At 37.5% G+C, this 14,529-nt stretch overlaps 1 protein-coding gene across 3 annotated transcripts; it reads left to right on the top strand.

Moving 5' to 3' along the window:
- The first annotated feature begins 296 nt into the window (after window positions 1-296).
- LOC100891097 (splicing factor U2af large subunit A) lies at window positions 297-13,995 on the top strand. 3 transcript variants are annotated; one of them, XM_030993129.1, is made up of 2 exons: window positions 297-674; window positions 11,939-13,995. In XM_030993129.1, the coding sequence occupies exon 2, from the start codon at window positions 12,018-12,020 to the stop codon at window positions 13,089-13,091; it is 1,074 nt and encodes a 357-aa protein (XP_030848989.1). In that variant the 5' UTR covers window positions 297-674; window positions 11,939-12,017; the 3' UTR covers window positions 13,092-13,995. The 3 variants fall into 3 exon arrangements, with proteins under 3 accessions (XP_030848989.1, XP_011672785.2, XP_030848988.1); XM_011674483.2 differs by having other exon boundaries at window positions 11,933-13,995; XM_030993128.1 differs by lacking the exon at window positions 297-674 and adding an exon at window positions 10,402-10,473 and having other exon boundaries at window positions 11,933-13,995.
- The last annotated feature ends 534 nt before the right edge of the window (window positions 13,996-14,529 follow it).

The following is a 14,529-nucleotide window of genomic DNA, read 5'->3' as shown; positions in this document are numbered from 1 at the left end:
TAGGTCATGACAAATATACACGATGAACCAACACGAGGAAAGGAGTAATATTTTAAAAGCGCGGTCTCTTAACATACAGTTTAGAAGAAAAAAATATTGACACCCATTGTTATATGCGATACCAAATACGCAGCGCATCTTCTTCAAGTCATTGACTCTATGGATATTTTCTCACTTTTAGTGTAGGGTCTGCTGTATAGACTAGTAAGCCCAGCGAGTGGTTATTAGTTTTGAGGGAACGCCCCCGCGCGGTCTCCGCATGCGCAAATCTCCGCCCGACCCGAAACCAGTGCTCTCGTTTGCGATCGAAATAGAGGCAGGTATGTACATTTAATGGATAGCTAGGGCATGTGAATGCATAGAGGGTGCATAGTAGCCCTGTTTCGTGTATCATTATTGACACTTCACACTTTTTTTGTATTTTGCTTCAGTCTCAACACTTATTTTGATTAAGTCTTAACGGGCGTGTTGTTACTTCAAATTGATGTTCGTCTCTGATAGGTAATAAACGTCAAGGTTCAATTTGCATTTTTCCTTTTATCTGTCATTGGGAAATAGGCCAGGGACATCAACATCTATTGCCGCTTTGATTCCGGCCGGTTGGAGCCCCATACACCGATAACCATCTACGGGAAAAGGACGGGTCTCATATATTTTCGTTTTCTCCTTTGAGGGTAAGTCCGTTTTATAAATGTACGAATATGTAACTGGTCAATGCTTGGAAAAAGGTGCTTATTTATATCCATTATGTTGATGAATACCGGGGCAACACGCGCTGGTAATTTATATGGAGGGTTATCAGGAAAAGGAGGATATACAAGAATAAGCATGCTAAGCATGAACAGAACCTTACGTAATTTGAGTAGAAGAGGGATTATTGAAACTCTCTCTCTCTAACACTCTCTTTCTCGAATACTTTCTCTCTCTCTCCCTCTCTCTCTCTCTCTCCCTTGTCACAATACTTAACAGTCAAATCTGATTTATTTCCAGGAAAGCATTTAGTATACTAACATGCTAACGAGGAGAACCATCACGGTTCAATTAGCTTCCCTCCTTCTTATTCATACCTCCTTCTATTTTTTCTCTCCTTCTTTCAAATCATGTATCATCCTTATACACACGGTATAAAAAAGGGGTGCCGGTACAAACCTTTTTAGAGTAAGGAGGCACATGAATTGTGGGTGGTGTATCATGACCTTCATTTAGTTATTATATCGCTCACGCTCATTTGAAAATTTCTCCTATATATTTCATGAAGTAATATAACTAAAACATTTAAGACTAATAACAATAGTTAATAGGCTATGTAATAGTTCTCAAGACCATCTCTGACAGTGCTAACGTTTCGGGATAACCTGTGCTCAAGCACAGTTCTTCACCAAGCGGAGGGGGAATTCAAGAAGAAGAAGACAAAGAAGAAGAAGAAGAAGAAGAAGAAGAAGAAGAAGAAGAAGAAGAAGAAGAAGAAGAAGAAACAGATAAACCAATATTTTCAAGATTATCCAAACGGAGACACACAATGGATATGCATATAAACTTGTTTTTTCAATTTCAAAATAGATATTTGATATACCAAAACAAATCCACAGCAACAGCATAAAACAGCTTCATGTGTTCACAAGTCCAGATATACACAGATGGAAAAAAATACAAGAAATTCAAGATAACTTAGAATACAACTGTTCACTTATCGAGTCATTCTTTTTTCAGATGTTTTTAATGAAAGATTATGGGTTTATTTCTTTCTTCCTTCAACCGGAATTTCATTCCTTCATCAATCTCATTAATATGTATCCGTCAATTCGTATGCAATTCGTATGGAGTGCTCCCAGGGAGTGGAGAATGTGCATATATTGTGTGCGGGTAAGCCTGAATCCGATGACCGGGGTAATAATATGATTGCAGGGCCCTCAGGGAGAACAGTATGAATACTGATGAGACTGATTATTATTATTATTATTATATGAATATGATTATTGTTATTTGGGCCTCCTCAGTTATTTGACGGGGTAGAGGATTTTCAAAAAATGGTATAATATAGAACTGTGAGAAGAGCCCTATTTTGTTTATTCTGTATATTCTCCTTAAATATACCAGGATTAAATTGAACCCTGGACCATACACTATTCCGGATCTAATCCCTAAACCTAGCCCAAAACCTAATTGCAACCCTAACCCTATATCTTTGAAGAAATAAAACCTGGAGCAATGACTCAAGATCATATGACCGGTCACCAAATTATGACTTTTTGTCAGAATTGTACGTGACTTCCAATTGTAGCTAAAAAGAATACAATGTACTCAGATTAGATATAGTCTATGCACACAAGTCCCAACGTAAACATAAATGAATGAATAGATATATGAATAAATAGATACGTAAACAACAATAATGATAGTAAAAATGACAACGATACAAACATCAATACTACTACTAATAATATTGATGCATGATAATAGTAATACTAATGATATTGCGCAGTACTAAGCAAGGTTTTGCAAATGTGTTTCGGTGTGGCACATAGACTACGGATCATTAAATTGAGGTCGTTTTACCAAAAACAAAACTAGACAATCGTCACAATAGGATCGTCGGATTCCTGAAATAACACAGCGAGGCTTCCTATTGTGTTGGGAGGGTTAGCATAGCGGGGGCGTTCTGGTGTGGAACGCGGTCACACGAGTTTACTTTCAAAGGATTGGTACCAACACATATGACAGAACTGAGATTTAAAATATTAACAAATCGTCGCGTTCACATACGCGAGTCTATGTTTCGATTTGTGTATTACTAGCTCACATTAACAGTGATATAAATATTATTTGAATAAATCGATATATGAATGAACAATTTCGTGAGTTAAACAAAATCATGAATAAGTAAGTAAATAATGAATATATAAATAAATAAATAATTATATAAATAACCACTCAATAGATTAATAAACAAACGAATCGATCAAAAGAAAATCGGTGAATCAAAAGATAGTCATGTTAAAAGGACTGGCTACGTTGATTAGACAGCTTAACAACAAGAAAATATTGTCAGGATATCACTTACACATCTTCTTCTATTTTGCATGACTACTAATAAAGCAGGGGTATGACATTGACGACTATTTGGAAGAAGGGGGGGGGGGTCGTTGTTGATATATTTTTCCTGCGGCCCCATGACAAATATAAAAACAAAATCAGATGGTCATCAATAAGAAGCGAAGCAAAATCATTTATGCTATAGTCTGCCCTAAAAAGTACTTAAATATACCTGTTGGTTTATTTTTGAACTACATGTATCATACTTATGTCAAAAAGGAGTTACACTAATAATAATACCACAATACCTTTTGAACCTTTTAAAAGAGTCTGAATTAGATATAACTGACATCCGACAAACATCATAGTTGACTGAACTATATAAACGACTGACACCCTAAAACACCCCGACTGTGACACGTGTTTGAATTCCTAACCCAAGTTTGAACTCTGGCCATGCAAACTCGGTATTTATGCTTATTTTTCACAATAATTAATCATCAAAAGGGTAATGTGTGACGTCGAAATATGATAACTTATAATTATTAGCAACCCCACTGACCTTATTGAAAATGCACTGAAATCGTAGGCAATATATAGAGTGCCAATTTTTGGAAGATATAACGGTACGATTATGCAGGTATTTCCGTTGCATCGCTGTATGGTCTTTGATGTATACATGACAACAAACTAAACAGATAAGGCCTATATATTTTTTTAAATATAAAATTACTCTTAACATGACTTGATGTTCTCCCTCTAAATTGAGATCCTCATTAGACAGGTTTAAGCGTAAATCTGCAGTTAATGGATATATTCTCTAAATTTAAATGAATATTTCAAATAAGTACATGTACCAATTTAATATGTGTATCAATTTCTTCAGACTTGAACTATTTAGCCTTGCGGGTATGTATTTACTTCCTATTTTAGTTTTCACGTTGTACATAGCCCTGTTTTAGTGTATTTCTAAATATTTTGTCTATATACTTGACTTGTACCTTTCCGGGTCTTTACATTATGTGAAAGTTTCGTTTTTACTCCCACCATAAACGCATAGAATGCGGAAGTTTGACAGGGGTGATAAGGACCTTTAACTTGAGCTCCCGGTGAAGTCATAAAGAGAGAAAGAGGGAGAGAGAGAGAGAGATCTATCCTCGGGTCACGGTAGAGGTCAAGGGGAGCTTACGTTTATCTCATTTTCAGATTTATTCTGGTAAACTTACGATTAGCAACACGAACGCTACACTTAACTGACACAATATGCTGCCTGGGAGCGAGAGAGGTACTTTGGCTGAAAATTGAGAGATTAATTAAAGGTTAAGACCAGTATTGGAAACGCCCCAATTTCAAAAAATGAAATGGAAGCTTTTATTACCAATCATGTGAAAGAATATGTTTTGACTAATACATGATGATACAAATTTTGCCGGGAAACCGCCTACTAATTGATATATTTGGTAAATTAGTTTATCTACATGGTATGTGAGAGATAAACGCACGTGTGCGTATAGTCCTATATACATCTTTCTGTGTACAGTGCTTGTAACTTTACGAAGACTGGGCCATTATCTTATCATTTTGATGATTCCAGAACCTTGCAGTATACACCAATACTTATATGCTAGATGATCAACCTTTTCTGATCGATTCCACAACGTTTCTTTCACAATGCAATCGCATGATCATAACTGGTCTTTACCTTTAAGTGATGTATCTTTTTTTTTCAGCTTAAAATGGCCAACCCGATTTTAGGACAGGCACAAAACAAAGGAATATACGCCATGTTGGGAGCAATTTAAACAATGTTGGCCAAACCCTCCGGTTATTGGTATAGCGTTTAAAATTGAGATAACATCATTTTGACTGTAAGCAAGTGTACAACAGTCCTTTACCAGACTTCCTCGAGGGCCTTTAACGGGTTAAGGCTCACATAGAGAAAAATAGACCTACATTAAAATAAACATTTTGCCACAGGTACAATGCAGGCTAAATGTTAACAAAAGGAACAAGGCGAGACGAAATTACCCACAAAGTGTTTTTACTCTGTCAAACTCGACATGAGTCATGTCAATACATTTTCTACTCTTTCCTGAAAGAGTTTATATTGATTTGACAGGTTACTAATTCTGTTTAATGCCGGTGAATCTGATAAAGGAGAGCTTCGATGCTTTATCTGAATTATTATTTTCTCTTGATTTAACTGAATAAGGTTAATATCCAACCCCCCCCCCCCCCAAAAAAAAAGGGAGGGAATACCAACTTCTCACGATAATTCCACATGCGGTGGAGTCATTCAATAAGTATTTCACCAGACAATCCGCGGCAACTACTTGTTCTTATGGTGAATGATGATGCTCTGGGGAAGAATAATTGTATTTCCTGTATTTTCTGTGACCCGACTAGGAAATCAAGGGGGAGGGTGGTCTATTCCCGGGGTCTGAGGGAGCTGTGCCCCTCCCCCATGTGGTTTATGAAATTGACTATGATCCCTTACTAAGTATACACAAATAAATGCACTGCGCCCCCTCCCCCTGTGAATGCGCAAATGTCAACATATTTTACCTGTGTGTTGCCATGATCCAAATTACCCCTCCCCCCCCCCCACACAAAAATGAAACATAAAGAGAGAGAGAGAGAGAGTGAGAGAGAGACAGCGAGAAAGAAAAAAGGAGTTGTTATTTGTGTGGAATATATATTTTGCACTATTCATATTCAGTAGTTTGATGTGCTATTCGTGGTATTGTGGATATTGGGACTTTGGACTTAATGTCATACTGGAAAAACATTAATATATTTTTACAATGCGTGGAATTAAATTCGAAATAGATGTATTTCCGGTGCTGGAAAAGTAATGTAAAGTAAATCATTCCTCGAAAATAACTTAAGGTTTTGACATTCCTCCCCCTTAATGTACGCCTCCTGGCAAATCTAAAGTAGTTAAAATAAATAACTGTATATTTTCGTCTTCTTTTACAGATTTGTTATGATGTATATATTTAAAAGTTCCATTTACGATATTAACAATATTCCTAATTTTGATTATGAGTGTTCACCAATGGTTTTCTTCAAGTAAGTGATAAAATAAAGGATTTTCATACCCATTGCCATTTCTTTTTATAATATATCGTATATATTTCCGACAATAGTTAATAGCACCCTCTGGGGGTGTTTTACAAAAACTAAGATCGACTTTAAGTTGGACTTAACTATGGCAGGCAATTCATGCCAATGGTTGCTCGACCATTATGATCTTTAGATAATATTTTTCCTTCACTAATGAATTATCAACAACAAACAATTCTCTGGATTTGTGACCATGATACGTCTCTTGAGGGACCAATGCCAGTAAATAGTGAGAGCAAACAGAGGTATTAATGGCCTGCCATAGTTAAGTCTAACTTAAAGTCGATCTTATTCTTCGTGAAACACTCCTCTGGTAGCCTTCATTGTTTTATCTGTCAGATAATGTTTGACAGTTCTCATATTTGTATTATCAGCCAACTAAGACGGCCAAAAGGTCACCAATCAATCAGTCATAGTAACGAATGACGGCCCTGCAGTATGAATGAATAATCGTTGTTGTCTTATTGGTCATGGCTGACCCGTTATGACCCATGTGATGAGACCCTTCCATAGGCATGTGTCTTCTGCAATCCGGCAAAGTGTATTAAAAGGGACCAGTGATATCCCTAAAGCAGGGCTTAGCCGAGTTGTATTATCGAGTTATGGCGAGTTGTGGTGAGTTGCCTCAAAGAGGCACTCGCAATAACTCGCGAACAATTCGGTATGGCTTAGCGTAACTCTTCACAACATTCCAAGACTCTCCTCGAAGTCGCGATCAGTTCCTAAATTTTGAACATGTTCAAGAAATTTCCCCGATTCGTTGTATTTCGAGGTGAACTCGCCTACACTCGTAATATACACGCATTACTTGTAACAAGCTCGCGCTGCACTCTTCATAAGGTGGCGAGTTGCTACGAGTATATTGCGAGTGTTAAACAAGTTCACCTCGAGCTACAACGAATCAGCAAAAATTGTGAACATGTTCAAAATTTTCACTGATTCGTTGTTACTCGAGGTGAATTCGTTGTTACTCGAGGTGAACTCGCTTACACTCGTAATATATTCGCATTACTCGTAACAAGCTCGCGCTGTATTCGTCATAAGGTGGCTATAGTTGCTACGAGTTATGAGTGCAGCGCGAGCTTGTTACGAGTAATGCGAGAATATTACGAGTGTAGGCGAGTTTACCTCGAAATACAACGAATCGGAGAATTTTTTTTGAACATGTTCAAAATTTAGGAACTGATCGCGACTTCGAGGAGAGTCTTGGAATGTTGTAAAGAGTTACGCTAAGCCATACCGAATTGTTCGCGAGTTATTGCGAGTGCCTCTTTGAGGCAACTCACCACAACTCGCCATAACTCGCTAATACAACTCGGCTAAGTGGGAGCCCTGCTTTAAAAGACCGTCACTCCATGTTTTCGCTTGGGTCTTCCCTTTCTTCGTGTTACTTCAAAGGAACCTTGAATGATAATTTTAATATCAAAACGTATTCGTATGTGAAAGAAACGAGTTTGGTTTTCCCCTTTTGCACTACCTTATATTTTGCAATACCTAGGTATTTTGTTTGGTTTGTGTGGTTTTATTCTTCCTCTTTCTTCTTCACTTTCCTTTCCGTTCATCTACACCTTTTTTATTTTGTTCTTCTACTTCCTCTTCTTTTTCGTTTTCTTCTTCTTCTTCTTCTTCTTCTTCTTCTTCTTCTTCTTGTTCTTCTTTTTCTTCTTGTTCTTGTTGTTCTTGTTGTTCTTCTTCTTAATCTTCTTGTTGTTCTTGTTCTTCTTCTTCTTGTTGTTCTTGTTCTTCTTCTTCTTCTTGTTCTTCTTCTTCTCATAATTCTTTGTTTTTCTTCTCCTCTTTCTTCTCCTTCTTATTCTCCTTCTTCTTCTTCTTCTTCTCCTTCTTCTCCTTCGTCTTCTCCTTCGTCTTCTTCTTTTTCTTCTACTTCTTCTCTTTCTTCTGTTTCCTCATTGTTCTTCCTCTTCTCCTTTTTATTTTCCTTCTTATTCTGTTCCAATACTTTTTCTTTTTCTTTTTGTTCTTATTCTTTTTACTTGGCAAATAGCGGTGACTGGCTCATAGCCGGGTGGCGAACTGTTTAGCCATTTCAGTCAAATATACAGTGCAAACGACTAGAGACGGAGTCTAGCATTACCCTTAGCAGTTATATTGGGTTGCTGGAGCTGTACATGTGTATACTCGTTATTTGTTTCGGGTTAAATCTATCCTCTTCTCTTTCACTATGTATTTCTGTGTTCTCCTTCACTCTATCCTCTTCTCTTTTTCTCCTTCGTTAATTTCTTTGTTTTTCCTTCAACTATCCCCCATTCTCTTTCCTTATGTATTTATGTTGTTCTCCTTTATTCTAACCTCTTCTCTTTTGTTTTAGGTATTTCTTTGTTTCTCCTTCAATCTATTCTTTTCTCCTTCGTCATCTATTTCTTTGTTTTGATACATTCCCTTATTTCCCCTTTCCTTAGTCTATATTTGATCCTCTTAGCTCTTCAATTATGTATTTTTATGTTCTTCCTTTGACTTATCCTCTTCTCTTTCCTAATGTATTTCTATGTTTTTCCTTCTCCATATCCTCTCCACTATCCTTGTTTTCCCCTTTCTATCATTTTCCCTTCCCTGGGTGTACGTGCGTGCGCTGACAACCTAGACTCTTTCACCAGAGCACTTCTTGGAATTTTTTCGCGAAAATGGCTAAACAGTTGTGTAAAAAAAATATGCGCAGCCGGGTGAAACACGTTTAATCTGAATACACCAGACAGTTCAAGGAAACTATTTCCTTTCTTCTCTCGAGAGCTATTAATGCCACATGCGTTAATCTGATATTTCGATGAGATTATCCAGGAGCAATGCATTTCAAGAGAGAAAAATTAGCATATACATTCCTATTATACTTCTTTCTTTATCTTACTATAATTACTATTATTATTAACATGATTATTATTGTTATTGTTGTTATATTATCCATATTAGTTTTACTTTTGATATTGTCATTTCTCTAATAATGCTATTTAATCACCATTATTCAGTTTCTTTACTTCTTCTACAAATTATCATGGATCTCTTAGCCTATAATTTTCTTTCCCCTTCCCCTTTTCACTTTCGCTGGGTTTGATTTAACGATGCATGGAAAAGCAGCAAATGTTAATCATCGTTTATTAAATACACATGTATTCGGTATAATCATTCGTGAACTATTCATTTTCAGGTTAAACGAAATGAAACTCCTTTTTTATATTAAAAAGTCATATACAAATTACATATTAATGAACTTCACGAAAATCCTTGTAAACTAAGTACTGTATATAGTTCTGTTCTATAACGAAAAGGCTTTACGTGGTAGCATAATTTCTAGTTACAACAATGCATTGTGAATACGTGTTAAGAATTCACAATTAAGCCTATATTAAAAACAGGACATAATTTTGCTTGTTTCAACTATCTTCCCACGGTTTTAGCTCGCTTATTGTTTACATTAAACGTTTAACAATCGCTAGTTTTACAAGGCTGACTACTTGTCTCTTTCTGAAATATATTTTGATTCAATGTCAGATGAACCCACATTTCAATGTCACCGTTTAACTCTGCCTACCCCCCCCCCCCCCCAACCAACAAAAAAAGAAGGGGGGTAGGGAGAAGAAACAAAATGGGATAAGGGCTTTATAGCATTGCGTTATATTCAGTACTAGCGTCAGTTCCTGACGTAGGGGTGCGTTAGAGACTGACCTTTCTCCGTGTGAGGGTGACCTGGAGAAACAAATGAAACAAATGAATAAATTAAATTAAATGAATAAATTAATAAACATATGCATACACATGAAATAACAAATATTTATATGGGCTGTCACTTAGCCACGCTATAGCCATTTGAATAATGTTTAGAAGAAGAACAACAAAACAACACCAACAACAACAAGATAGGAAGAAGTAGAAGAGGAACAGAAGAAGGGGAGAAAATAAGAAATCGTTAGAAATTAAGCTTCATATTTAATTTAAATCAGAATTAAACAGTTGGGCTTTACTGGATACACGTCGGGGAAAAGATAGAATCGTTAGCAATAAAACACAAAGTACACATATAACGTTGAAACCTTGAAATAAGGCATGAGCTGTCACTTTTAACCACTTTGGACAGCGTCACTTTGTTATTCAACGGTAAAACGGATATCCAACGGATGTCCATTGGATAATAGTCGGTGAAGGGAGCCGCTGTAATCGGGTTTCCAATAGACAATAGTCTGACAGCAATATAAAAAAGATTATCTAGAAAAAAAAGTGCAGTTTTTAGTCCATTGTAGCAGTCATGGAACTACATACCTGTTGATACTTTAGTGCGTGCATTGGATTCGTGTGAAGTTCTAAGTAAGTTCTCGACAAAACCCCCGATTGTTTTTTTTGTATTGTTTGTTTATGGCCATCCTAATTCCTCTCATACCATTTTGTTAAATTTGTACTGAATTATACTGTTGTTGGTTCTTAACTCGGACATATTTGTTTCATTTATGTACCTATGAATGTTTTATGTATTTGCTGGAATTTAGAGAAACGAATTGAACTAAATTAAATTGAATTGAGGTAATATCCCGTGTGAGTCAAAAAAAAGTTTAAACCTAGAAAATTGCTAATTTTGTGTAAAATCATTTATGAACAGTAAACCATTATACATTTTATGAAAGAGTGTTTAATCCCAAATCATTTGGTACCATTTTTGTGTGGTATGTGTTCACGCTTGGATGAATAGGAGGCATTGTTTGCGAGAGTGCAAAAATCGACTTGCGCCAGAGTGATGCCTTCAGTATGTATTATGTTGGGCTTAGCGGAGTGAGAGAATGGATTGAAAGTGTCAAATGAAATGCATTGCATATGTTTTTTGCAAAGGGCAAAGTCACACACACCCACACACACGCGCACAAATGTTCATTGATATTTGATATTCGATATTTGATATGTGTGGCATGATTAATTTTGTTAGGGGTGTTATTTTGGATCTGCAAAGACCGAATTAATACCCAAATCCCAATTGTTTTATTCAAACATCACACAGGCAACTTTGGCGCAATTAGATTTTTGCACTCTCGCAAACAATGTCTCCTGTTCATTCAAGCGTGAACACATACCACACAAAAATGCTACCAAATGATTTGGGATAAAACACTCGTTCATAAAACATATAACAGTTTAATGTCCATCGATGATTCTTTAAATAATTAGCAATTTTCTAGGTGCAAACTCTTTTTTTTCACTCTGTACATTGTCTGTGTAGAAGGCCATTAGTCGGGTTTCAATAGACAGTGGTCTGAGTGCGATATTAAAAAGATTAGATAGACACCAAAAGGGCATTTTTAAGGAAGCAATAATTACAGAATTTCAGACAGATATAGGTGATAATACATTTTCTAAGACGCACATATACAAAATAAACACAAATAAAATACTAATACTTTAGTGGTTAGTAAATTTGTCAATGTTATAACTTGCGAAATTAATCTTGATTGTTGTCTTCTTCAGGTATCCCCCATCTCTCTCTCTCTCTCTCTCTAACTATCTATATCTCTCTCTCTCTCTCTCTCTCTCTCTCTCTCCATCTTTATCTCTCACTGTCTCTTTCTCTCTCTCTCTCTCTCTCCGTCTTTCTCTCTCTCTCTCTCTCTCTCTCACTGTCTCTTTCTCTCTCTCCCCTCTCTCTCCCCCATCTCTCTCTCTGTCTGTACCCCATCTATCTAACGATCTATTTATCTATGATCTTTTATCTATCTGTTTATGTATATTCCATTATGCCATTGTAACAGATTTTTCTTTTTCTTCCTTCTTTCATACACAGATGCAGATGCTCTCCACTATCATCAACATCGTCGGCTAATCGTTTCTCTCTGAGCAAAGACCCTTCAATTTTGATGAACTCTTGAATGAACTATCTCAACATCATGAAGTTTCTTCTAGCGGTACTGTGCATCTACACGATGGCGGTCCATGGTGTGACGTCACAATACTTGGGAAAAACTGACGAGCGCGCGGCCATCCCTCCCCCGGACGACCCGGGTCACAACACCCATCAGGAGGCGGTCATCTTCTCCTGCCTAGCCGTCGTCGTCGTCTTCGCCGTACTTTGCACGCTCATCCTCTGGTTCGTCGTCGAGCGAAATAAGAGCGATATCCGACGCCTCGACCAGCTCATCCCCGAGATCGCCGAGAGGATGAGGAAGGAGACGATCACCGTGAACGGGACGCTGATGTCGGGAACGTTGACGGCGTCGCACGAGTTCGAAGCCGAGTTTCTGACAAATGAGGAGGTGCAACTGACGTCGTATAGGAGGCAGCAGGAAGATGATGTGACAGCCGAAGCTAGCGCACCACCTGCCGAACCTGCAAACGGTGATGTACCACGAGATCACGAGGGAGACCACGGGGTTGATGCTAATGACGGGGTACGAACCGATGCGGTAACTGATGATAACCAAAACGACGTTGGAAGACACAGTCAGCGGCGCGAGAGAAGCGAACGACACAACGAACATCGCATTGAACATCACAACGAACGTCACAATGAACGGAATGACGATGGCAGTCACGAACGGCGCCCACACCATCACAAGTCCTACGAGCGACATTCGCATGACCGTCATTCAACGCCACACGATTATACCGAAGTCGCTCTGCGTCACAACCGCTCCCGTCCGCCGCCGCCTTCGTACCGCCACACCTACGATAACACGTACGACAACCCGGTCATGTCAATGCAGGACGAGCGGGATTTTCGACGCGAACGCAGGAACGGCCCGACGCCGACGCCCGCACCTAAACCTGCCAAGCGTTCAACACGTCCAGTATCTGCTTATGAGGCCTCCGGAAGTGAATACCCGGGGGAGGCACCTAGGCCAATCTCTATCATAGGCATTATGGGGGATGAAGATGGGAGAAGACCAACACGACATGGACATGGGCGTAGATATAAATCACTGCTGTATGAGAGTCATGTTTAATTTACGCATTCTATCTATGCATATACTGCTTACGTTTAACAAGTACGTTTTCCTACTTTATACGATGCATATCATAGCGCGTTGAGAGAGATAGTTGTGACACACTTATCATCGCGTATACGCGAGATGGGTCATTGTGCTCAAAATAATCTCCTCCCAAGTACAATCTCTATGACTGGGAACTATTCTATAGCTTCAAGAAGTTCCCGACAAATCAGAAACAACTTCTGGTGACGTCCCTATCTCTCTCAAGTAGATACGACATGATGCATATGTACATTATCATAAGTGTTGTATTATTATCATCATAGTCATTAGTCTTGCCACTCTTACAAATGTTAACACTAAATCACATATTTATTTTGTTATATACGGTATGTCTATTGAAGCATCCCATTTTTTTCTTCTCGATACTATAGATTTGGGCAAAATAAAATATTTGTTATAAGACGTCGATATCCCACAAATGCATTTCTCTTGCTTTTAAGGAGTGGATTGGAAAGGGGAGGTTCCAATAGAAATCATGGCATATTTTTCGTCAAGCGAATCAAACGTATTGACCAATAATATTAAAGAAAAGTTAGCGTCTTGCCAAAGCGCGGAGAAAAGTTCGTTAATGACACACAGGTGTGTATTGTTTTTCATATTTATGTGAAAACGAGTAGAAAGAAAGTTTATGGTGCTATCAAAAGAAAGGGAGTTCCATCCTGAATTAATATAGTATTAATACATTTTTTTTTAATTCAGCGCATAATACAGAGATGTCTTTATGCGCTAAAAAGATACTAGTTTAAATCAACTGAAATAATATACAGTGCGTCCCAGAAAAAACGAAACCGAAAACTATCGATGTTTTATCATACCTTAGTCACATTTATAATTAATAAATGACACATATTTGGAAAGCTTAGATCTTCCTCTTTCATTTGATGCAACTCACATGGAGCATATTTCTCTTTGAAATTCAAATACCGTCCGCCAAATGAATTTTGGGTTTCCTCTCTTCAAATTCATTTAAATCACCCATGCGTAAAATATGCATTATATGAGTTGCATCAAATGAAAGAGGAGGGACTAAGCTTTCCAAATATGTGTCATTTATTAATTATAATTGTGATTAAATTATGATAAAACATTGATAATTCTCGGTTTCGTTTTTTCTGGGACGCACTGTATTTTGTTTATAGTAAATAAAATGGAAAATTTGCGGCATAATAGAATAAAGATATGTGGTATAGTATTTTCAATGAGCAATGAGTTCTTGCTCACGGTCGAATTGCAATACGAAAATGTATAATTATTGTTCGATGTTACAATTTTCCGTTTTTGATCATTTGGTTTGCCGATGCCCCCCTTCCCTTTATTTAGTTCATGTTTGTTTCTTTTTGTTTCATGTTTGCTTGTTTGTTTGTGTTTGTCCATAGTCAAGGTATGACAC

This window comes from Strongylocentrotus purpuratus, unplaced genomic scaffold (assembly GCF_000002235.5).
Source record: "Strongylocentrotus purpuratus isolate Spur 01 unplaced genomic scaffold, Spur_5.0 spur5_scaffold_20, whole genome shotgun sequence".
Classification (NCBI taxonomy): Eukaryota; Metazoa; Echinodermata; class Echinoidea; order Camarodonta; family Strongylocentrotidae; genus Strongylocentrotus; species Strongylocentrotus purpuratus.
Note: the sequence above shows the minus strand (reverse complement) of the source record. Positions and strands in the feature narration are given on the sequence as shown.